The sequence below is a fragment of the Stegodyphus dumicola genome, chromosome 7 (assembly GCF_044657685.1).
Source record: "Stegodyphus dumicola isolate Sdum_Otavi_A_Nest chromosome 7, ASM4465768v1".
In the NCBI taxonomy this organism is placed as follows: Eukaryota; Metazoa; Arthropoda; class Arachnida; order Araneae; family Eresidae; genus Stegodyphus; species Stegodyphus dumicola.
The window spans coordinates 49,397,485-49,423,496 of record NC_140774.1 but is presented as its reverse complement, the minus strand read 5'-3'; the positions used below and the strand labels follow the sequence as shown (position 1 = coordinate 49,423,496).

General features: G+C 33.0%; 1 protein-coding gene across 3 annotated transcripts in view; it reads left to right on the top strand.

Moving 5' to 3' along the window:
* Positions 1-26,012, top strand: part of LOC118184037 (pyridoxal-dependent decarboxylase domain-containing protein 1) — a 148,687-nt gene that overhangs the window by 19,416 nt on the left and 103,259 nt on the right. For all 3 annotated transcript variants that reach the window (XR_015041999.1, XM_085820173.1, XM_035353672.2), the window contains exons 4-5: positions 13,720-13,815; positions 14,308-14,460. Coding sequence is in view for 2 of the 3 variants with exons in the window: in XM_085820173.1 (XP_085676299.1) it covers positions 13,720-13,815; positions 14,308-14,460 (249 nt within the window). In the remaining variant the exon portion in view is untranslated. The remainder of the gene's footprint in view (positions 1-13,719; positions 13,816-14,307; positions 14,461-26,012) is intronic.

Below are 26,012 nucleotides of genomic sequence, written 5' to 3'. Positions count from 1 at the left end.
CCAATGCTTCTCACAAGCTCTTTTATCCCACTTCAGCAAAAAAGCAGGGATACTTGGTACATCCTCATTGCTGGCCAAGGTGGAAGCAGACTATTTTAAGGTCAACATAGATGATTCATTGGTGCATGTGATATTGCTTCAAATGAGTTATTCTCCTTATGTCTTCATATTCTTCACACAAAAAAACTGAATGGCTTATTGGGATTGCACCAAATAAATTTCCATTGTGGAGGAGGACACACCTGAAGCTCTGCTTTGAGTTGTCGATGAACAGACCTCATTGTGTTATAGGTGGAAATTCCCAGCTGTTCCATTAAAACATGTACATTATTGCCATACACAAATCCATCATCACTTCAGAAGTATTGCAGAAATGCACTTTCTTTTGATTGAAAGTAGGATACCTTAGCTCCTTTTTCAAAGTAGTTTTTCTCATTCAGGTCTAACAGGTCTGAAGCAATTTTTAATAGTCCAAATCTTGTGTCAAATCATTCAACTCTTGCTGGTCAAATCCATATAAATGGAATCATCTTCAGTTTCAAAATCTTTGTGGTTATGGTCAATTCAATATTTACCAGAATCGTATTCCTGTATTTCCAAAGAGGTTAATTCTTTGAAAACTGGCACTAAGAATTCAGCTGAGTGAGGCACTGAGCGTATAGCTGGTGGACTAGTAATATCTGAATGTGTTCACTATACAAAAGTAATAATCACTTGAGTAATCTTTGGGCTCTCACCAAATCATTAGTATACCAAATTTAGAACATGTTCTATTCATCCACATCCATAAACTCGTGACATACTGCTTGCATACTTTGTAAGGGGATGATGATTTAGCTTGGTCATCAATTTTCACTTTAAAATAGGGAAAATAAGCTTGTTTAACAAGTGCAATGATGTAAATAAACACTGCTAAGTTTGTATACATACAAGAACTTGGATTCCACATCAGAACGTGCCTTGCTATGAGGCGTATTCGGAAACTAAGTACCGTTTTGAAAAAAAAAAAAAAAAAAAAAAAGTAAACAATTTTTTCAAATCCAATTTTATTTTTACATGAAAATACATGTCTTAAACTATTTTTCAACATAGTTTCCGCCAATGATCAAACACTTGTCATACTGGGTGACCAGTTTTTGTATACCATCGTCAAAGAAACTTCCCGCCAGTTTCGATAACCACGACTCCACAGCATATTTCGTGTCATCGTCAGATCCAAAGCGCTTGCCACCAAGCTCGCACTTCATGTGCAGGAACAAGTGATAGTCGGACGGCGCCAATTCCGGGCTGTACGACGGGTGATCGAACTGCTCCCAATGAAACTGTCGAATTAACGATTGAGTGACACCAGCAGTATGGGGCCGAGTATTGTCATGGAGCAACACAATTCCTTTACTGAGCATTCCTCTTCGTTTGTTTTAAATGGCACGCTTTAGTTTTGTTAAAGTCTCACAATATCCTGCCGCATTAATGGTTTCACCTCTGGGAAGAAATTCAGTAAGCAAAATGCCTTTCCTATCCCAGAAGACAGTGCACATGATTTTTTGTGATGACATTGTCACTTTGAACTTTTGTTTTTTCAGAGAATGAGTGTGTCTCCACTCCATTGATTGTTGTTTCGATTCTGGTGTGAAATGACACACCCAAGTTTCATCACCTGTCACAATTTGGTTAAAAAAGTTTTCTCCCTCATCACGGTACTGCGTGAGAAATGTCAGGACAGTACCAAGTCGCTTTGTTTTGTGAACATCAGTGAGCATTTTTGGAACCCATCAGGAACACAGTTTGCGATAATTCAAGCGGTCAGACACAATTTCGAACAAAACAGTACGTGAAATTTGTGGAAATGCCTCTGAAAGAGTTGTCATTGTGAAGCGTCTGTCCTCATGAATTGCTTCATCAACTTTCCTTACCAAATCATCGGTGACAACACAAGGCCGACCACTCCGAGCCTCGGCGTGGACATTTGTTCGACCTGCATTAAACATTCTTACGCACTTTCTCACCATTCCATCACTTATTGCGTATTCACAGGAAATTTCTGTCACTTGACGATAAATTTCGGCCGGTTTAACATTCCTCGCATTCAAAAATTTAATCACGGCACGAATCTCACAGTCAGCGGGAGAACTAATTGTCTTAAACATTTTGAATGTGCACAGCAAACTGAAAACACAACATAGAGCAACCAAAATGGCGACAATTAAAAGTCAGTGAACAAGAAAGGCTAGTGCGCATGCGCGGGACGCCTACCACAGCGCTAGAATGAAACGGTACTTAGTTTCCGAATATGCTACGTATATCAGAGCAACTCACAGTGTGTCACTAACAAAGTCAGTGGTTTCTCAGTCATAAACTGAACTTGTCTAGACAAGTATGCACTTGCCGCTGATCTCCTGCGGTGTCATTCATCTGGCGCTAGTCAGAGGGTTTGTGCCAGCCACTAGGACAGCAATAGTACTTCTTTGATCTATGCTCAGTGACGTGGAAAGTGGTCACATTCACATAAGATGCAGAGAAAAAAACTTGATGTAGTATAAGAAAACGAACTGCAATTTTGAAATCAGCATGCCTTTTTAACTCTAAAAATTGTGTTACAAATTGTTCCTTAGAGAAATTCACATGAAAATTATTCACAAGAATTTCTTACAAGGAGGGTTTTTAAACAAAAACTTTTATTAGATTAAATATTTTTATTATTTTAATACTACTAATAAAATATAAACAATAATTTACGTCTACTTGTATTAGAGTGTATAAGAGTGCAGGATGTTTGTCCCGGATTTGGTTCTTGGCAACCATACGAGTAGCTGCTTAGTGTCTTTATGATTTTCCCCATGTGTAATGGGAATTTCAAGCCACTTTTGTAAAGAAAATTTCCCATGAAGGTGTAATTCTATCTCTTCAAATGGATATTTCATGACTATTTTAGAAATGATAAAAATAATCAATAGATATTTTTCATTCCATGATAACGCAATATATATTTATTTTCTCTGCAAAAATATATGCATCAACTCTATTTCTACTAGTGGCCAAGCAATAAGATCACAGAGTACCAACAATTTGGCTCAGGTTAAATCCTAATGGCTGTATGGGAATTTTCGGGTTTGTGCCATATGTATTGTGAATTGCAAGTTTGCTTCCCTTAACCCGGCGAAAGTCACACCAAGAAAAGTTACTAGAGTGGGCGCGTGGGGTATCACATACCCCAATATTTAAAATACAATAAAAATAGTATTATTTAGTTTTAAAACTGTTTTTTTTTTTTTTTTTGTTGTTGTTGTTGTTCTCGTGTATTATAAACAAGTGAATAATAATTGGGTTTCAAAAAATTAATTTCCGAAATAATTTTAGAGTTAAAATTAAGATAGATGAAAATAATAAACATCATGCCTCTAAGTTTCATCGCATCTCTAATATACCATGCTTATTTTATTTCTTCACACTTTGAACGAAATACATTCATGTGTTCTTGGCACAGAATGTTTTCACATTTTAAACATTGCATTCACGTTCTTCTGTCCTTGGCGCGAGGGCAAAAAATTTAACACATCATTCATACTTAGTTGTTTCGAATTTCATGTATTCGTTTTAATTCTTAAACGAAACTTCTGCTTTTGTTTTGCATGCAGTACGTCAATTTCTTGGAAAAGTATCAATCTCTGATCTTTGTTCAATACTTTTTTTTCATTAATTGTAATGCTAAGTCCTTCAAAAACAGACTTCTGTTTCTTGTTGGTGGATTAGCAGTTGAATGTAATATAATTCAAGCATTTATTACAGCAACATTCAGTGCAGGAAAGAAAATTACCATTGGCCACCTTGTTATTCTGGAAATTGAATAATTGGCTGACATTTCATCCCCCACATCCACTGCTCCCTTAGTCATATTATTAAAACATATAATTCCTGATGTTTTATTTTCTCCAATAGTATCATCTATAGTATGATCGTTATGTAATGTTTAAAGCATAAGAACAGTTTTTCCTTTTTTAGGAACATCAGGAATTAATGTTTTATCTTTTTCGAAACCAAAACATTGTAGAAAATATTCTTAGTTTCATCTTCAGTTTCCGAAATGCAATCTTCATCGCTTTCAAATATTTCTAATAAATCTCACATGCGTTGCATCTCCAGTTCATAGGGACTCATTCTTTTTACCATAATGCAGTTAGAAATTTTTAAGAATTTAATGTCAAGTACTTTAAAATCACTTGCGAGTAGAAATATTTACTGTTACACTCTAGAACTAAATTTCTGAACTAAATATTCAGTCAGAAAAACATTTACACGGACAGGCGCATGGGGTATGTTATACCCCAGTTCCAACAAAATACTGATAAATCTTTTTCTGAAACACACAGGCAAAGAAAAAGCGGTTCTAAAAGTCAACCACAACTAGAAACTCAGCTACTGAAAGCACCACAGAATTTCAGTTTCGCAAGTTAGGAATATTCCACTTTTATGTAGGTTTGGGGTATGATACACCCCACGTGCCTTCCCCCGGGTTAAAAAATCTTCCACAAAGAGTTCCATTCCCTCAGGAGGATAGCTGTTGTGTGTTTCACCATAATCCAAATTCTCAAGCTTAGAAAACTTTTATCACAGCCGAATTGAGTTAATGATGATAATATTTTCCACTTGATGCATCAAATTAGCATATATCTCTTTCTATGGAAAACTGCTTGGTGCATGTTGGCCTAGAACAAAAATAGATTCAAATCTATTTTTAGTTTAAACAGTATTTTCAATATTAATTACAACCATATATTCATAAATATAATATGCACAGAAGCTGTTGCTAACAATTATGATGAATGTTTATATGAAATTTTATATTATTAAAATTTATATTATTATTTACTGGTAAACATTTAAAGACTACTTGCCTAAAAGGTGTTATTTCTCATAGATGATGTTTAAAGGGAAACATTTCGCATTACATTACATATGGAGGAAGACCACAAAACTTCCCTGCAGTCAGCTCGTTTTCCTGGACTTCGTTCAAATTACCAGTCTTTGGCAATCTTACCGATAATAAGCCATCCATATTTGGAAAAGTGCTTGTATATAATAAAAAAAGAAAGAGATAAATTTAGGAATAGAAAAATTTTTAAAATGTAATGCATCACAAAAGAGCATAATGATACTTTATGCTCTTTTGTGAATGTGCAGAAAACAAAAAGTTGTTTTTAGCTGTGTTTCTTTGTTAGAGAAAAACTTTGCATATGTAGCTGTGTTTTGAAATCATTCACTATATTAAGTTATATGAAAGCAGCAAGAGAATTCCCCGCCCCCTCCACACACTTGTAATCGAAGAACTGAGAGGATGGTTAATGCACATTAGATGGCTGCGATTATTTTACTTTACATATGCAGTTTTATTGTAAACGTAAATCAAAATTAATTTTTACACATTCCTTGATTTAAAGAATTCACAGAGAGAAAGAAGAAATATATAAGCTAAATTTTCTTGGAGCTAACTGCTTTTGGAATAAGTCATTCAGTCAATCAAGCTTTTGAGGAATTCAAATACAAACACTTCTTAGAAGCTATTCAGGCAAACCTGAAATGTTGAAAGTACTTAGGCAAAGATAAAAGCTGCTTATGTTTTGTTTGAGAAAAAATCTTTTCGTGGTGAAATTGGTTAGCATCCATTTCAACAGGTCTGTCAAACGGAGACAAAGCAATTTAGTAGCCTCTGTTAACCAAACTGTTGATCTAGTTTCCGAAAGAATCTTTTTGTACAAAGTTTTATACTTCTATGTACTTTCAGCAAGATTTTTGTGTTTTGTGGCATTTTTCATATATACACGGAAAAATATTAATTTGCTTTTAATATAGAAGTATTATTTAATAAGCTCTACATTTAGATTGTTTTACATAGCACCCAGTAGAGCAATAAAATTTAATTTTCTTTGTGTATATTTTTTTCAGAGATTATTTTACAATTAATGCTTTTCAAGTTACGAAAATCGTGCATAAGTGCATGCATTTTCAAATGAGATTTATATGGATACGGTAAACAAATATACATATAAAATATATATTATTATGTAACTAAAAATAAATAAAAATTGAAAACAATATAATTTACAAACTACTGTATTCAAGCATAATTAACAATTTGTTGTGATCCTCTTGTTAGCCCAAAGGGCATTAGCCCAGAAAGGCTATTAATTTCGATTTACCATTTTGCACTGATTCACTATAAATGGCGAATCACTTTTTAAATTGTTACCACCAAATATTAGAGCTCTGTTTAACATTTAAATAAATAAAATAATGAAGAATTTGCATAAATGTATATAGGTTTCTTCCATTGTGATAAAACAATGGTGCCTAGAGCCATCAAATTTTGAATAACGTATACCTCCACCCAAATATGGGCATCTGGAAGCCCAAATTTGGAATTTGTTTTATTATATATTTCATATTTTGTAAAGCATTTATGAGTTTTTGATTAAGAAACTATGATTTCAAAGTGAGGAATGGCAACACAGTACGATTAAAAAAAACACTTTTATCTCCAGCGCATGAGACTGTGTATCAGAAATTCTAACTATATGCTCTTTTAAATATATATATACATATTTTATTACAGGCATTTACTTTTTAGTCTTTTTTTGGGGGGGGGGACAAATTTAATTAGGTTGTTTGAATATGGCAAAGCAAGCGGGTAGTATCTGCCTCAAGGATGGGATGCCACCTTGGAATACTTTCTTTTGTAAAACTGGCTAATATTCACGTTACACATTGAAAAACCACAAAATTAAACCCTCAGTCAGTTTGTTCACTTATATTCGAATGTGATTTGAACTAGCAGTCTTAGTCAGGGAGCCAGTGGTGAGGGTTTGGCAGATCTGAAACAACTGAAAAATAGTATTTAATAAATATATTAGTAAACCAATAAGATTTATAAAAAAACAAAATAAAATGTTTATATCTGTCACAACTAAATTTTAAAATATCATGATGAGCAATTGCAGCAGCCATTGGATGAAATAATTGCAAATCTGAACATAAGTCATGGCTCAGCACATTACATTATTCATGACGTACTTAAGTTTTGCAAAGTCTCTGCAAGGTGGATATTTTCAGAACTGAAAGAGTGATGCACTGACGCCTGGGAAGAACTTTTGCAGAACTTTGAAGCAGACGATGATGGCTTCCTTGCAAGAATAGTTACAGGGGATGAAACTTGAGTCTACTACCACCAACCCAACACCAAGAGAGCTAGCAAGAAATGACACCATTTCTCATCATGTTCATTGAATCTCGTAGCACAATTTTGTTCTATGATTTTTTGCTATCTCTCTGGCATTTGGAAAATTTCCTTCTTAAAAATGCCATTAGGTTTCTGTTATTAGTAAAAGAGTTATCAAGATGCTGCTTGACAGTCTCCGAAGAAGTGAACTCCAAGTCATTCAGGAGAACTCTGAAGTGATCTGAAGAGAAGAAAATCTAGGGGGGTGAGGTCTAGTGAAGATGAAGGGGAAGTGACACAAAACATTTCACCCGTAACCAATAAGTCTTCTTGTGATATTCATCAAAATATGGGGTTAAGTATAGTAGATGGAAGACAATACCGTACTGATTGGTCAATTCTGGGTGCTTTGTTTTGATTTCTGCTTTTAAAACTGCTATTTGAAACAATATTTTTTCAAATTTGTTTGATTTGGTGGCAACAATTCATAGCATACAGTTCTTTTGTAGTCCCACCACACACAAAACATTACTTTTCTGGGATACAGCCCTCTTCTTGATGTTACTAAAGGAGGTCCTGCCTTACCCTATGGCCCCTATAATAACCACTTCTTACCTGCAGTCAGGGCCAGATAAAGGGCGATTGGAGTGATTGGGCCCAATCAGGCCCCGCATTTGAAAGGGCCCCGCGTTACCATCAAAATGAACAAAACAAATTTTCGAAATTTAAAGCAAATTGCTTTTGACGATAATGGTTAAATTATGAATTATTTAAATAATTAAAAATATATTTATTTTAAGTTCACATTGCTGGATGAGATTTATTAATGTCTTTATTATTATATAATATATACTTTATAATATAGAAAAGTGAACACGTGAGGAAATTAGATTTTCAAACAATTTTAGAATTTACAGAGCAAAAATTTAGAAATACGTAAATTCATGTATTCATATTCGGTGATGTAAATTTATACAGTCAAAAGTCTTTAATCCGGACACGTCGGGACTTCGACGATTCCGAATTATCGATTTTTCCGGATTATAGATCATAAGTTTAAATCTGGTAAGATGGCATGCAGAAATTATAAAATTAAAAATATGAAAGCGTAATTTATAAAATAATGAGCAATTATGATCTAAAGGGTATCAAAAAAAGAAGCTTAATATTTATTTGTTTACTTTATTAAACATTTCTTTAAACGCGCGTATGCGTAAAGCATACCCTACGCATAGCCGGAATTACAAAATTGCAACCAGAAAACTATTTGATTTGTATTCGTGATATTTATAATGACGAGAAATTTGATTTAAATCATGTCAAAGACGGAGTACATCGAGATTAAATACTACATTTAATAAGGAATTATAAGCCGAATAAAATAAAAACATCTGCCCTAAAGATAACGATAGTGCTGACAGATCAACTTCCAGTTCATAGCGCGCCGCCACGTCTCTCCCCCCCCCCCGCGCAGAGCAGCGTGAAATTGATAAACAGATGTCGGAACGGTTAGATAAACAAAGGATATGCCTTTATCCATTTTTATAGCAATTCGTTTTTTGTTTAATGGACATCGAAGCATACTTTCGTTTTCTAGATCCTTTGGGAGCTCCAGCATCGGAAATTCTATTTGACATCATCGAAAGTTCAAGTTTACTTTTATAAAATTGCTCTTACAGTCTGCAAAAAATAATAAGCGGGATCCAATTCGAAGATTAAGGAACAACGCAATCATCAACATTAACTGAAATAGATAATTATATAATTTTAGTTTATACCATCCGTTTTACATTAAACGCGCACGCGAAAACGTATTCTGCGCTTGCGCAGACACATATGCGCAGTCGTAAATGTCTTGCGTGCACGCGTAAAACGCATATGCGCATGCGTCAACGCGGCGCATGCGCAGAAAGATTTTAGTTTTGAGGTCCGGATTATAGATCATTCCGGATTATGGGTGTCCGAATTAACGACTTTTGACTGTATTCAATAAATGCTTTTGTATTTTGAAAATTTTTATTTTTTAAATTGTGTAGAAGTTTACCTATCTGATGATCCATGACATTTGATATATTTATGTATATATATGCTGAATTTGAATTTTACTTAAATATTTAATATATAGAGATGGCCCCGCAAAAAAAAAAAAAAAAAAAAAAAAAAAAAAAAAAAAAAAAAATCCAATCGAGCCCCGCACCTATTCGATCTGGGCCTGCCTGCAGTAATCTGGTGTTTTAAGAAAGGAGCTTCTTTATTTCTTTTTAGCAAAGAATCGCATGTCAAAACTTGAGAAAGCATATTCTACTCAGTTAAAGTTTGTGTCCCCTGTACACCGTAACTGTTGCTTATGGAGGGGGAAATACGTATTTCTTCTTGAAACATATACAAAACTATCTGGTAGTATAAACACTCATTTGCTGGTATATATGTACAGTAAAAAGTCTTTAATCTGGACTCATGGGGACTTCGGTGATTCCGGATTAGGGTTTTTTTCCAGATTATAGATCATCAATTTAAATCTGGTAAGATGGCATGCAGAAATTATAAAATTAAAAATATGAAACCGTAATTTAGGAAATAAAGAGCAATTATGATCTAAAAGGTATCAAAATTTACAAAAAAAAAAAAAAAAAAAAAGAACTTTATTTGTTTACTTTATTAAACATTTCTTTCAATGTAAGTTGTTTAAGTTGCTTTGTTTTATGTGCTAATACTTTCTCTTTAATTCTATAAACAGACATAATTTCTTGTTCAGTTACAATGTTCCGCTGTTCAAGTCCTGTAATTGCTGTGCCAAGAATATCGAAATTTTTTCGTTTTCACTAACCTCTCTGTCACTTTCTTCATGCCTTTATCCATTTTTTTCAGCAATTCCACTTTTTCTTTGATGGACATCGAAACATGCTTTCGCTTTGTAGATCCTTTGGCAGCTCCAGAATCGGAAACTCTTTTTGACATAATCGAAAGTTCAAGCTTACTTTTTATAAAATTGCTCTAACAGTCTGCAAAAAATAATAAGATGGATCCAATTAGAAGATTAAGGAACAATGCAATCTGCAACATTAATGGAAGTAGATAATTAGATAATTTTAGCCTAGCTTATACTGTCCGTTATACATTAAATGCGTATGCGTAAACATATTATGTGCATGCATAAAGGTATTATGCACATGCATAAATGCTATGCATGCGCAGAAAGTTTGTAGCTTTGTGGTCCGGATTATAGATCTTTCCGGATTATGGACGTCCAGATTAAAGACTTTGTACTGTACAACTTATTTGATTTCAAAACACAATCATCATTCTCAATTATGTGTTCAAACTTAACATAAAATATTTCAGTTTTTATTCTTTTGTCAGATGCAAAGTAACAACAATGACAAAACTATTACAGTCAAAATTTAATTCGGACTCGTCGAGACTTCGGCGATTCCGGATTATAGATCATCAGTTTAAATCTGGTAAGATGGCATGCAGAAATTATAAAATTAAAAATATGAAACCGTAATTTATGAAGTAAAGAACAATTATGATCTAAAGGGTATCAAAATTTACAAAAAGAAAAAAAAAGCTTAATATTTATTTGTTTACTTTATTAAACATTTCTTTCAGTGTAAGTTGTTTCGTTTTATGTGATAATACTTTCTCTTTAATTCTATTAAACAGACATAATTTCTTGTTCAGTTACTAAGTTCCGCTGTTCAAGTCCTATAATTGCTGTGTCGAGAATACCGACTAATTTGTCAATCGAAATTTTTTCGTTTTCAATAACCTCTGTGTCACTTTCTTCACGAGAATTATAATGATGAGGAATTTGATTTAAATCATATCAAAGACAGAGTACATCGAGATGAAATACTACATTTAGTAAGGAATTATAAGCCAAATAAAATAAAAACATCTGCTCTGAAGATAAGGATAGTGCTGACAGTTCAAATTCCAATTTATTGCGTGCCGCGATGTCCCCCCCCCAACAGAGCAGCGTGAAATTGATAAACAGATTTTGGAATGGTTAGAGAAACAAAGGATATGCCTTTATCCATTTTTTGAAGCAATTCCACTTTTTGTTTGATGGACATCGAAACATGCTTTTGCTTTGTAGATCCTTTGGCAGTATCCAGCATCGGAAATTCTATTTGACATAATCGAAAGTTTAAGCTTACTTTTATAAAATTGCTCTAAAAAATAATAAGCCGGATCCAGTTCAAAGATTAAGGAACAACGCAATCTGCAACATTAACTGAAATAGATAATTTTAGCTTAGCTTATACCATCCGTTATACATTAAATGCGCATGCGTAAACGCATATGCGCATATGTGAAGGCATTGTGCGTTGACGCATGCGCAGAAAGTTTGTAGCTTTGAGGTCCGGATTATATATCATTCCAGATTATGGGTGTCCATATTAAGGACTTTTGACTGTATTTTCTTTAATATGGACAATAATGATATCAATTTGTAACATACTCCCACCTTTTGTCGTGCTAATCTAATTAGAAAGACAAAATTACAAATACCGAAATCGAGTATAGTAACACAGAAATAAACAATAATTATACGAAATAATAAAATATTAAGTTACTTATCCAGAGGTAAATCTAATGTTTCAGGCTTCTTCATTTGCTGACCACATCATGTAGAAATTTTTTCTGGAAGTGGATGAAGATCATTCATATCCGTCTGATATTTAACTGTAGTGTATACATCATCAGTCTCAGTTTTATGTGAAAGAGAGAGAGGTACATCTGAAGCTGTTACCTGTAGAGGGGTATATACTTTGTAATGGTTGAGCAATCTCACTGTTTGCAAACTTAACCAAACAACTTGCTTTATACTATCTCTTTACTGTAAATAATTCCATTAAAAGACTGTATTTAAACATCCATTTTGATCAAGGTCACTCTTTATCAGCAGTAATAAATTAGTTCAAAGAAAATGTGTTTCTATTTAAAAACTGCAGAACTTTCCAGATGGATAAAATAATCAAATTTCTTAAATTGGTACCTGACTTAAAATTTTGTAACAATTTTCTGCAATCTTTGTTTGAGGCAAGTCTGGGTGAATGTCATCCTTTTTTCTTTTCGTTAACATTGTTATCACCTGCCTTATAGATAATGTTATACGCAATTCCTTTCATAGCACTGTGGTGTAAAAAATGACAGTTTATTGTAATTTAATACATGGAATTTTTCTGTCCAGGTGTCTTATGCTATATAGCAGAAATCAAGAACTGTAGAAAAATATTGTGACTTCCTGAGAATGGTTACCACAGCTGAAAACAAAAGTAAAATTTGCCATATTATTGCCAGATTGCTGAATGATGTGCATGCTCAAAAGTTGAGTGAATTGAGGGGGAAAAAGTACTTATGGTTCTCAAATTGTCTTTTTTTTCTACAAAGCTCTCAACCATATTTCCACTTTCAGCTTTGAAAGCTGAAAGTGAAATTGAAAGTGTTTAACCTAGCTAAATTTTCAGTTAGTTAATCTGAAGATATCTGTAATTTCATATGCAATATGTATTCTAAGTATGCGAAATGTAGCAAATAGATAATTTATGTTGCAGTAATTATTTTGTTATTGTATACAGATATTTTCATGCACCCTTCTTTATACAGTCAAAAGTCGTTAATTCGGACACCCATAATTCGGAATGATCTATAATCCGGACCTCAAAGCTAAAAACTTTCTGCGCATACGCCGCGTTGACACATGCGCATAGGTGTTTATGCGTGCGCAAGCGCAGAATACGTTTTTGCATGCACGTTTAATGTATAACGGACGGTATAAGCTAAAATTATCTAATTATCTATTTTATCTATTTTAGTTAATGTTGATGATTGCGTTGCTCCTTAATCTTCGAATTGGATGCGGCTTATTATTTTTTGCAGACCGTAAGAGCAATTTTATAAAAGTAAACTTGAACTTTCGATTATATCTAATATAGAATTTCCGATGCTGGAGCTCCCAAAGGATCTACAAAACGAAAGTATGTTTCGATGTCCGTCAAACAAAAAGTGGAATTGCTGCAAAAAATGGATAAAGACATGAAGAAGGTGACAGAGAGGGTAGTGAAAACGAAAAAATTTCGATTGACAAGTTAGTCTGTATTCTCGGCACAGCAATTACGGGACTTGAATAGCGGAACTTTGTAACTGAACAAGAAATTGTCTGTTTATAGAATTAAAGAGAAAGTATTATCACATAAAACAAAGCAATTTAAACAACTTACATTGAAAGAAATGTTTAATAAAATAAACAAATAAATATTAAGCTTTTTTTTTTTTTGTAAATTTTGATACCCTTTATATCATAATTGTTCTTTACTTCATAAATTACGGTTTCATATTTTTAATTTTAGAATTTCTGCATGCCATCTTACGAGATTTAAACTGATGATCTATAATCCGGAAAAATCGATAATCCGGAATCGCCGAAGTCCCGACGAGTCCGGATTAACGACTTTTGACTGTATTTGAATGTATTCTAAATTGTGTGTTATATTTTTTAGAGGTAAATCATTTGAGGATGTTAAGCAGTATTTATTGGGTCTCATTGCACGTAGTGAGGCCGAAGAAGAAGAAGAACTTGCTGTATCTTATATAAGGTAAAAAATTGTTTACTTTATTTTTAATAGTGTTTCTTGCAAAAAAGATTCTTTAATTCATATTGTTAAACTTCATGGATTTTATGGGAGGGTAACTCTGGTAGCTTAATCTTTGAGTTTATTGCAGTTGATTCACCCCAGCATTTCATTAAAAATACATCATTAACATTTTGATAAGAGTCTGTAACTCTTAAGACTGTCATCAAAATATAACTTCCTTTTCATTTTATGTATATGAAATTAGTACAGAGTAATTATAAAATTATATTGTTTTAAAATTGGGTCAATAATTTTAAACTCTCCTATGTATTAAAAATGTTGTACCATGTTAGATAATTTTTCTTTCTTTCTTTAAAAATTTAACTAATTTCAGTTTTATATAATTTACATGTAAAGTATTTAATAGCTGAATTTCCAACTTAATTTAACTTTCTAACTTTAGAATTAATTCTATAATTTGTTTAAATTAATAGTTTTGTATTTACGTTGTAGGCCTAGGAGACATATTGATAGTGAAGTACAGAAAGCAGCTTTATTTTCCCATACCTTGGCAGCATATATTAGTACCATGAGTATAAACCTTGTGTGCAGAATTACAATGCAAATGGTGTCAGATACATCATTATGGATTAGTAAAACATTTAGGTGGGTATTTGTTTTGTTTCATTTTGAGTAAATTATTGTGCATCTGGTTGTAATATTATTATTAAACATTTATAAAAAACTAGAATTAGATTTGGTAGCTAAGTGAAATTTGGAATTACATGCCAATCAACAAAAATATATTCAAAGAGTTTATTTTGATTCACCTTTCAATGCAATAGATTAGTGAATTTCATATTTATATCATAATTAGAAAGGCCTCTGAATCAAAAAGTGTTTAAAACATTAGCTTATTTTTATTCAGCAGAGAAGGCCCAAACCAGAAAATTGCTTCATGCTGAATTGTGTATTTTCTTATCAGAAAATCAAAATATTACCTTATTTTCTTCTGTAGTGAGATCTTGTTAAAAGCATATAATGAGATGCATATACACCATACAAATTGCTTTGGAAGAATTAGCCAAGATTTTATTGTAAAACATTTTTATAGCCTCAAAATTTCTCAACAAATTAATGTAGTAGGGGAGTTGAAGATGCTAAATAACAATTCCAACTTTGTTTTCCACACCACAGAACATTTAATAAAGATAATCAGAAAAGGTACAAATTAGATTAATCACAAGTGCCGTTTGATACAAACAGGATTCTGTATAGTTTTACCAGTCTTATCACATAACCGATTAGTGCCTACTCGCACTTGCTAACGTTATAAAGTCAATTTACCACCTTCGCATGGAAAACTACAGTTCCTTATTCTACACCTTCACGTGCAGACAGACATCTCGCCACCTTCGCGTGGGATAGCAGAAGAGTCTCTGTCATACTCCTCTTTCACCTCGCTGCTGGCGCATCGGTGAGGCCCTCTGGTGGTTGTGTCGCACTTACAGATACTACAGAGTTCGGCCTTCCTGACGCTTTTTCGTCCTCGAAAACACGGATCAGCAACACTGGAACATCAAAACAGCACCTGAAAATAAATTTAAAAAAAAACAAAAGAAAAAAGGGAAAAAAAAAAACAAAAAGAAAGAAGTGTGGAAGAACCACACATAGTTTTATATAGTAGAAGTCCACGGCTTCATGAGATCAGCTGCTGTAGTGGTACATCCAGGACCTTCATGGTGTCCCACTTTTTCCACCTGGTAACGATCTTTGCCTTTCCTCGCTGTTACACGATATGGACCGAAGAACTTTGGCCTTAACTTTAGACCACCTCCATACTGCGTTCTTTGTATGGCAACTAAGTCGTTCAGATTGTATACTTGTGCCTCTTTCCTCTTTTTGTTGTATGTTTTTCTATTCTCTTCCTGAATTTTTATAATGTTTTTTCTTGCTTCCTCTCTCATATCATCTCGATCTTTCATCATAGTATTTCTTTCTTCTTCTTCAAGAATTTCCATAATCTTTAAGTCCTCTCGATTTCTCATTTTAACACCAGTGAGAAGCTCAAATGGAGAACTCTTTGTGCTTCTGCTCTTAGTACTGTTTAAGATCCGTTGTACATCTCCAACATATTTGTACCACTTGGTTGGATCATCTATGGATAATTTGGATAGGACTGGAATCAGAGTGAGATGAATCCTTTCAACTTGTCCATTTCCTCTAGGAACGCCTGTAGTTGTAAATATGTGCTGGATCTTCTCTTGACTACAGTAATCTTCAAAGTCTTTAGAGGTAAACGCCGTACCTTTGTCACTTACAATTCTCAAAGGACTACCGAAAGTTGATTGTTGCAGTTTCAGCTTCTGCAATGCCCCTTGAGCTGATGTAGACTTTACTGGATAGAGCCATACGAACTTTGTGAATGCATCAACCACGGTTAAGATGTGATTGTAGTTCTTATTTGTCGACGGTAATGGTCCTATAAAATCGATATGAAAAGTGCTCAAAGAGATACTATCTTTTGGTATGGGATTCAGCAATCCTTCGCTCTTACCTCGTTTTCTGTCGCACAAAATACATTCTACACAATTTGAAATAACTTGCTCAATTCGTTTTCTAAGGTTAGGAATATAAAAGTCGGTTTTCAGCAGATCTTCTGTTTTAGACACCGCGAAATGTCCCTTGTTATGAATACTACGTATGATTTCTAGCTCTAATGCTTCGGGTACCACAAGTAACTCATGACCTCTGTCAAACTTGTATAATACTCCATTTTTCACTAGAAAATCTTTCTTTAGTCCTTGCTCGACTAAGGATTTTAGCAACTGGAGACGCTCATCACTTCTTTGCGCAGCTGCAATTTTGGCTGTAATTTCTCCCTGAGAACAAGTAACCATCATGACCGCGTTTCTACTTAAGGAATCCACATGCTTCATTTGTTGCCCAGATCTGTGAACAATTTCATAGTCAAATTCTTCTAGAAGTAACGCCCATCTCGCCACTTTAGGGGTTAGATCTTTCTTAAACATAGTCTTCTGGAAAGCATCGCAATCCGTAACTATCCTGACCTTAGATCCTAAAAGGTAATTCCTGAATTTCTTTAGAGCTTCTACTATAGCTAAAACTTCAAGCTCATAACTAGATAGCTTCTCTTGTTGGAGACTCGTTTTTTTACTCATGAAGTAAATGGGGTGTAACAGTCCATCATCTGACTTTTGTAGCAATACAGCGCCGAAACCATGACTGCTTGCATCTGTATGCAATTCTAATGGTGCTCCTTGTTTAAAAATATGAAGAACCGGACTTGTGGATAAAAGTTCTTTCAATTTATTAAATGCATCTTTTTGCTCAGGCCCAAATTTGAATTCTGCTCCGTTACGAAGAAGATCACTTAATGGTTTCGCTATTTTTGAATAATTGGCAATAAATTTCCTAAAATACCCAGTAAGGCCCAAGAAACTTTGAATCTGCTTAAGGTTTTTGGGTTTCGGGAAATTTTGAACAGCCCTGGTTTTTTCAGTAGAGGGGCGAATTGTACCATCCTCAATAACATACCCGAGAAATTCTATTTTTCTTTTCAAAAATTGGCATTTCTTAAAATTAATCTCCAAACCATATTCTTTGGCTACTTCTAAAACGCGTTTCAACTTTTCTAAGCCTTCTTTCTCATTTCGTGCTGGAATAATAAAATCGTCCATGTAAGTAACAACAGTGTCATCCCGAATTAAATCTCTAAACACATTATAAATAAATCTTTGAAACACACTAGGGGATGTGCACAAACCAAAAGGTACTTTTAGAAATTCGTACAAGCCTGCATGAGTAATAAATGCCAAATATTTAGTGCAGTTTTCCTCAACTGGAACATGAAAAAAACCATTTTTTAAGTCTAATGTTGAAAAAACCTTTGCTTCACCCAAACGATCTAAAACCTGTTCTACTTGTGCCATAGGAAAAGAATCCTTAACTATTTTTTTATTTAACTGCCTGAAGTCAACACAAATCCGTGTCTTCCCCGATTTTTTTCTACACAAAACATCTGGCGAAGCATATTCTGAACACGACGGCTTTATAATCCTATCCTTTTTTAACCATTCATCTATCTGATTATCAACAAATTTTTGATCAGCAAAAGGAATTCTCCTCGAAAGCTGAGAAACTGGAATATCATCTTTTAATATTACTTTCATTTTTAAGTCTGTACTGCACGGCTTTTCTAACGGTTTATACTCATTAATAAGAGTGGAAACAGTATTGCGTAATCCTTCATCTTTAATATGCCATAAATCTGTTTCGCTGTCTGCCTCAATGGCTGCAGAAATAAAAGACAAAAAATTCCTTTCCGAAGAGACGGAATCATTTTCATATTGCGTATTCATCATTTGGTCACAACAGATCATTTTTAGACAGGAAGTGGGAAAATACAGTCTGTTATCAATTCATCAACTATCGCTGCTTCAATCTCTTTTTGTTTTTTGCTTTCGCATAAAGAAAAAATAAACTTAGCCGTTTCCACTTTAACCACGTGACCAAACGAACTTTTGAGCTCGATACATCCACTTGATAATTTATTCGGAAAAAGGGATTTCTTTACAACTATCAATTCACTTTCAGAATCTATTAAACATTTTGCTTTTTTACCATCAATCAACAGTTCAATAAATTCTAACTTATTTCTAGCTGCATTATCCGAGTCAATCTCTAACCCAGATACCTTTTTTGGAGACAAACTTTCCTCCTTTCCTAACCGTTTGGGACAATTTCTAGCAAAATGAAATAATTCCCCTTTACTCCCACAAACATAGCAAATACGTTCTGGTTTACTACTACCTTGATTTACAAACTTCCCTGAATCCTTGAAATTGCTCTGAGCTTTTCTAAGATTGTTTTTGGAAAAATTAAGCTTTTTATTTTCTGGAGTTTCGATTCGTGTGTTATTGGTATCAACTAAAGATTTACCCCTGGATGAATAAAATAAATCACATTCTCTTCCCAATTGATTAGGTGGGTACCAACTTTGACCCTCCCGAACACTAATATGTTCCTTTGTTTTAGAATCCAGAGTTTCATACAACTTATCAGATACAATAAGATCACACAATTTCTTAAAGTCATCTACCTCTCTTAACTTGCAATAATAATTGAAAGTTGCACTGAGTCGAGACGCGAACTGAACATGCGATTCAGATGAATGTCTCTGCACATTTTTAAAATTGTTCAAACACTCACGCGGTGTTGGCTAAAATTCTTTCAAGATTAGAGTTTTTAATTTATCATAATCCGCGATTTCTTGTTCAGAAACATACGTTAGAACATTATTACATTTATCACCTAATATATTAATCAACACTTCTGATTTTAACTCCACTGGTACACTTTTAGTAGTAAAAGCTTTCTCAAGTGACTGAAAAAACAAATGCATAGCTTCCGGTTCCTGAGGTACAGCTATAGTTAGTGTTTTGACGCTTTTAATGATATCTTCAACACTAGTCTGCACGTTTCTTCCATCACTTGATAATGATTGTGATTTTAAACTTTCTAATTCAATCTGCTTCTCAATTTGAGCTAATTTAAGACGTTCAATCTCTAAAAGATAGTGTTCATTACTTGTTTTAGGCGTCCGATCCTCTGTGATCGACTTGACGACGCCACGAACAAATTCAACGTTCGTTTTGAAAACATCAGAATTTTCAATAATTTTTTTAATGTCAGCTTTTTTAGCATTTTCTGGAACAGTCTGTCCAATTTGTTCCACAATTACTATTAAATCACTTTTCTTTAAATTATTTAGGAAACTCATTTTAAAATCGAAACAAAAGTATCACTATCTTCAAGAAAGAAATAAAGCAAAGTTTTCACAGTACCTTCTCTGAAGTATACAAATATCCAAATATCCCTGACAGGCCCCCCAGATTTTCTGTAATAGGGGAGTTGAAGATGCTAAATAACAATTCCAACTTTGTTTTCCACACCACAGAACATTTAATAAAGATAATCAGAAAAGGTACAAATTAGATTAATCACAAGTGCCGTTTGATACAAACAGGATTCTGTATAGTTTTACCAGTCTTATCACATAACCGATTAGTGCCTACTCGCACTTGCTAATGTTATAAAGTCAATTTACCACCTTCGCGTGGAAAACTACAGTTCCTTATTCTACAACTTCACGTGCAGACAGACATCTCACCACCTTCGCGTGGGATAGCAGAAGAGTCTCTGTCATACTCCTCTTTCACCTTGCTGCTGGCGCATCGGTGAGGCCCTCTGGTGGTTGTGTCGCACTTACAGATACTACATTAATAAAAGTAGAGAGCAAAGTGATTCATCTTACCTTTTATCCAGCGCAGTTTCAAGCAAGATGATAGCTAATTAACTTGTAACCCCAAAAAGGTTGTAGATGGAAATTGTAAATGAAACACATTTTATTTACACATGGAAATAGATTAAGATATGTTAGTATCACATATATATATATCGAAAAGAAAGTTATATAAAAGAGAGTGTCATATTGCTGTTCTTTTTCGCAGGAGTGAGAAAAGTAAGAGTTTAGGAAAAAATGAGTTACACATTTAACTCCTTTTGCAGGGTTTCCAGTTCATAATGTTCATTACGTTATTGACTATAGTCCATGACCATTTGCATACCAACAGATTTAACCATAGATTGACATTGGTTTTACCAAAAAATTCCTTCAAAAAAGGAGAATGATATGTATTTCTTCAAAAAATTATATGCACACATTTGTTGGAAATATGCCATTTAAATAAAGTAAACAATAATAATAAAAAAATGTAATGCTAACTGTCTAGAATAATAAAAATTAAATGAATAAAACCATTCTATGACTTTTTAACTCGTGGCTTTTTAAATTCACTGAAAAAAGCTATGTTGGAATTAAAATCTCTCTGTAACATTAAATTCAAGTTGATCAATACTTTGTTAATGAGAAGCTCTACTGAGATATTGTATGAATTTTCTGCAAATGAATTTGATTCTTTTTTTCTGTAAAAGTACTGTAGAGCATTTTTTAAAATCGCTGATGGCAATGCATGATTTTATTTTTATAAAATCTTGATATTTTCTACTTTATAATTTTCTTTCAGGTAACATTAAAAAAATACTTATTTGTCAGGAGTCTAATCTCTCAAATTTATGTTTATATTCTCTGTCGCATTATTTTTATGAATCAAAATTTACAAAGTAAGCGATTTTCGTCAACCCTTTCCTCCCAGTTTCAATTAAATCAACTTAGAACTATTTATATAGATAACATTAAATGCTGATCAGTGATTGGTCTTGTGATAAGTCAACAAATTACGCTTATGAATTCAGCAAGTTTAGTACTTTGCCAAATCGATACATAACTGCCAACAGGACTATCTTAACAGTATCATGGGCTTCCCAGGATTTTGTAATATTTGAAGGGGCTTACCTACACTAAAATTTTCAATAATAATAATTACATTTGCCAAAATATGGGTCCTTTTACTTGCTGAGCTTACTGTTACTTACTACATGTTACGACCCATATGTTCACATAAGTGATTAGCTTTCTTTACTTCATTTGATTTGTAAAAACTTTCTTTACTTCATTTGTATTCATAAAAACTTTCTTTACTTCATTTGTATCTATCTGCTTATTTATTTATATTGAATGCAGTAAGATAAAATTTAATTTTATCACTTTTGCATATGTATTCCAAATCTGGATTCATATTTCAAGTTAGTGCTTGTGATTTTTTAATGAATCTGTGCACTTCCTCACCTGGGACACTCAGCTGTCTTGTTGCTGATTAGAATATCCATCAGAGGAATCAACCCTGATTTTCTGTAAGTTTTTCACTCCCATTCTTAAAGATGATATGCCTTTGTTTGTGAACTGAATCCTGTGAAGGAATTATACTTCCCCTCATTTGTTGGAAGAGCAGAAGTAAAGCTTCCGGGATTCATTCATATTCACATCCTTGCAAGGGCCAAAAATATGATTCACTAAAGCCCCGCTTACAAGAGCAGATTTGATCAGTGGCAAAAACCATTCCTTCCAATGTGTCCCATTCACACAGCAAACAAGCATTAACTACCTCTCAGAATTGGAGGTAGAATGCTTCTACCTCTCTGAAGCAAAGCAAATGGGAAGATTTCCGACACTGCAGTGCATGATTGTGTGGTTCACTTAAATTTAGTAAACAACATAACTGACTCCTTGCTGAACTGTCAGCAAAACAATTTCATTGATAGATTTCTGAGTATGAAATAGCATCAAAAAAAAAAAAAAAAAAAAAAAAAAAAAAAAAAATGTAGATGGATCCGTACAAGATACAGGAATTTATAAATGATGCTGGGTATTCCAGAAATACCATTCGAATTAAAACTAAAGTTCAGGCACTCAGATGCGCAAATTGGCTTCAGTGCAAGGGGACTTGGTACATATGGAATGATTTTTTTTTTATTCAAGAACTTTCATCTACTTTTTATGAATATTTTTAAATGGTTTTGTAAGACAAAATGATTTTAAGCTGAAAAAAATTTTGCCAATAATTTTCTTTTAAATTAAAATTTTTTGAAGAAAAATTAACAATTAAAATAGTTTTCTTCTCCTACAATTTTCAATGTTCTCCCCCAATTTTTTATTGTTTTTATTAGAGTGTTCTTAATAACTTTAAGGATTGATTTTGCAATTAATGAATTAGCTTCTGAGGGAAAAAAATAAATAAAAACACATGTTTATATAAAAACTTTGAAACAAATGTGATCTCAGTTACATTTTCACTTCAAATAATTTTTCTTATCAGTATTTTGCAAAACCCATCCTTTTTTCTGTACAATATATAATTTTAAATAAGCAGTAAAAATATTAAATAGTTTGATCCATATTTGTATGCGTTTTAACCCATTAACCACAAAAACTACAAGGAATGTTTCTTTTCTCATGAAAATAATAACAAATATTAAATTAAGCATTTATAACATAAATTTACATTGAAAATAAAAAAAAAATGCTCTTACTTGTGGAAAAAGCGAGTGTTGTGTTCGTGCAACGTCAGCAGAATAAGACTACGGATGTTTAGTGAGTAGGATTGTACTCGTGTGATGTTTCTTTTGAGTGGAGCGCAGGATTACTTTTTAGCTGTATAACGTTTTATAAATCCACAAATTACTTTACTTGTAATTAATTTAATATTAAAATATACATTGTATTTCTTTTACAAATACAGATTATTTCAACTGAAAGATTCAAGCATGAAAAGCTTGATTACAATCATGATGTAAAACTACATTACATACTTTGTATCTGTAAACAGTCTGGCTATGGTACTCTTTACAACAAAGTCTTTTGTTATCAATGGAGTTTACGATAAAATGTCTACCATCTCCATGCAATGATTTTTGAATGCTGAATTTACTAGGTCATCTTGTTGCTGATCTATTTCTGGCTAATTCTACACTTTCAATAGGAGTTTGCAAAAGGAATGCATTCTCGTGTCTGAAATCTAAGAAACTTTATATTTCCAGTAGTGAAAAGTGGTGATATTTAGTAAGTTTAGATGCGGTCTCACCTCATATAATTTATCAGTATTGTCAATTTGACTATTGTCAAATGCAAATTCTGCTTCATATGCCTGTACTGCAAATGTGATATCAATTCTTGTACAACAGGAACAGAAATGTCCTTATCAAAAGACCAATACATTTTTTGTTGAGGTAAAGAATGATATCCTGTAAGCAATAATATTCCAATAAGTCTTCTCATATAGGCTTCAGATGCAATAAATTCTGGGCTTTATTTATTTATTTATTTATTTTTTGCTGAGCGTATATATTTGTCTGTTCAACGAGAAGAGAGTAAATGTCTAAACCAAAAAGAAAATCAAAAATCTGTGCACTAGGTTTACCTTTCATTTTGTCTTTTTCTCTTCTATCTCTTTCTTCATGTTCTTCCTGAGACATAACCAACAGTTCCTTTTTTATCCACTTCAAGATTTCAGTCTTCTGCTTTTTAAACTTTTTAGTATGACTATATCTGCTTTTAGAAGGCTGAAACTTGATTCTTACATGAATTTCAACTTCCCGAGCAGTATCATTTGGTAAAATATCATTATCATTATTTAAAACATTGCCATTCCTTTCTTCTTTGTCACTAGTTCTGCAATTTCTGGGGGAACAACAACAGTATCAGTTTCATTCTGGTCATTATTAACATTATCATCATCCATTTCTTTATCAAAAAATCTTTGAAGGGCTTCTTCTAATGTAAGATACCTCATTCTAGGCATTTTTAAATAACCAGAACATTGGAAGAGAATGAGTGAAAAAGGAGATTGACTATCCGTTTCCTGCTGACGTTGCGTCAGCGCGCAACACCCGTTTTCCCTTCCTTCCCAATACAAATATAAACATCTGACTGATGTAATGTTCTTATAAATGGTGACCTTGACTAAAAATAGATCACTCATAAAGACGAAAGAAGATTCTTTTGTTAAATATTTTCAGCAAAAATACCCGGTCGAAAATTTTGCTTAAATTTTGCTTAAAGTATGAGATTAATTACCGTATATACCCGCGTATAAGTCGAGATATTTTGGACAAAAAAAAGACTAAAAGTGGGGGGTCGACTTATACGCGGGGCCATAAAAAATTAAAAGAATCGGAAGTTCAAAAATTTCTTTATATAATGCAGTTGTTTTCTTCCCACACTCAAATTGGACAACTTATCAAATAAGTCACTTACTTGAAGTAATTTCATGACTTAAATTATGTGACAAACTAATCACAGAGTTTCATACTTTAACTAGATTAAGTTCGATTAAACCAAAGAATTTTCGGCCCCTGAACAATAAAAAGCCCGATATTGCATTAATTGCTCAGTGGGTTAAAGATGCTTGGAACGAAATACCCTCTGAAATGATTATAAAATCATTAAAAAAATGTTGTATTAGCAACAAACTAGACGGCACGGAAGATGGTGCTGTTTTTGAAAGTGAAAATGACGACGAAGGCTCTGGTAGTGATTGTAACAATACAGAGTTCGAAACTGAAAATATGTATGATGACGAGCCAATGACGACAGAAGAGTTCTATGAAATGTTTGGCGAATCTGACCATGAATCGGACGTTGAAGGATTTTGATTTTGTTTATTTACCAAGATATTTTTTTTTTTGTATATTTACTTTTTTTTCTCAGATGATTTTGAATAAATGTAGTACTTAAAAAATTGTTTTCTAAGTTTCTCGATCGATTTCGGAAGTGGGGGGTCGACTTATATGCGGGTTTCTTATTTTCTACGAATTTTTTATGTCGAAGTGGGGGGTCGACTTATACGTGGGTATATACACGATATTATAAACAAAATGATTGTTGAAGGCAAATATTTTTTTACAGAAATAATCTTCATAATATTCCCTACACAAAATGCTGGTATAAAATATCTTACGTAGTTATATTTATATACCCATTTATTTTGACTGTTGCGTCAATGCGATACCAGCGGCTAATGGGTTAAGACTTTATTTAGTAAAAGGATTTATTGAAAAAATGCAAACTTAGAAAACGCAGTTTAAAGACTGTAAACTGTTTAAATGGTCAATAAATCAGTTCAAATTTCTTAAAAATTTTATTACTGAATTTCAATGCATATACATAATGTATATATAAAACCTAGTACAATTCAATCGGGTAATATAAACATAAATTGCAAGCTTTTACTTAAAACCTTATCTGGCTAGAAAGACTGAAGAAGAATTACAAAACGCAAGTAGAATTTTTCTTTACCGGTTTCTGTTTTGTAAAACACATTCAGAACAATTTTAATACATGAATTAATTACAATATATTTTCTTAAACATTTATAATCAGTATTAAAACACTTGTAAGTAATGTTAATTTTTTTAAAATTAATTTAGGTATATTTTAATGAATTAAAGAGTTTAATGTTTGTTAAAGCATGATTTTCAGTAATGCTACAGTTTGCAACTTTGATTACTTTCATTACACCATCACTTTCTGTTTGTGTTTTATCACAAATAATTTCAATTTTTAAAGCGTAGCAAAATTGATAATACACATAGAAGTATTTGAGCTGAATACATATATATTTAATAATTATCAAACACTTTTTTTAAAACAAAATATAAACATGCCTAGTATTTTCATGCATTAAACTGCTGAAAAATTATCATTAAATACATAAACAAAATTTAGAAGAAAATTAGAA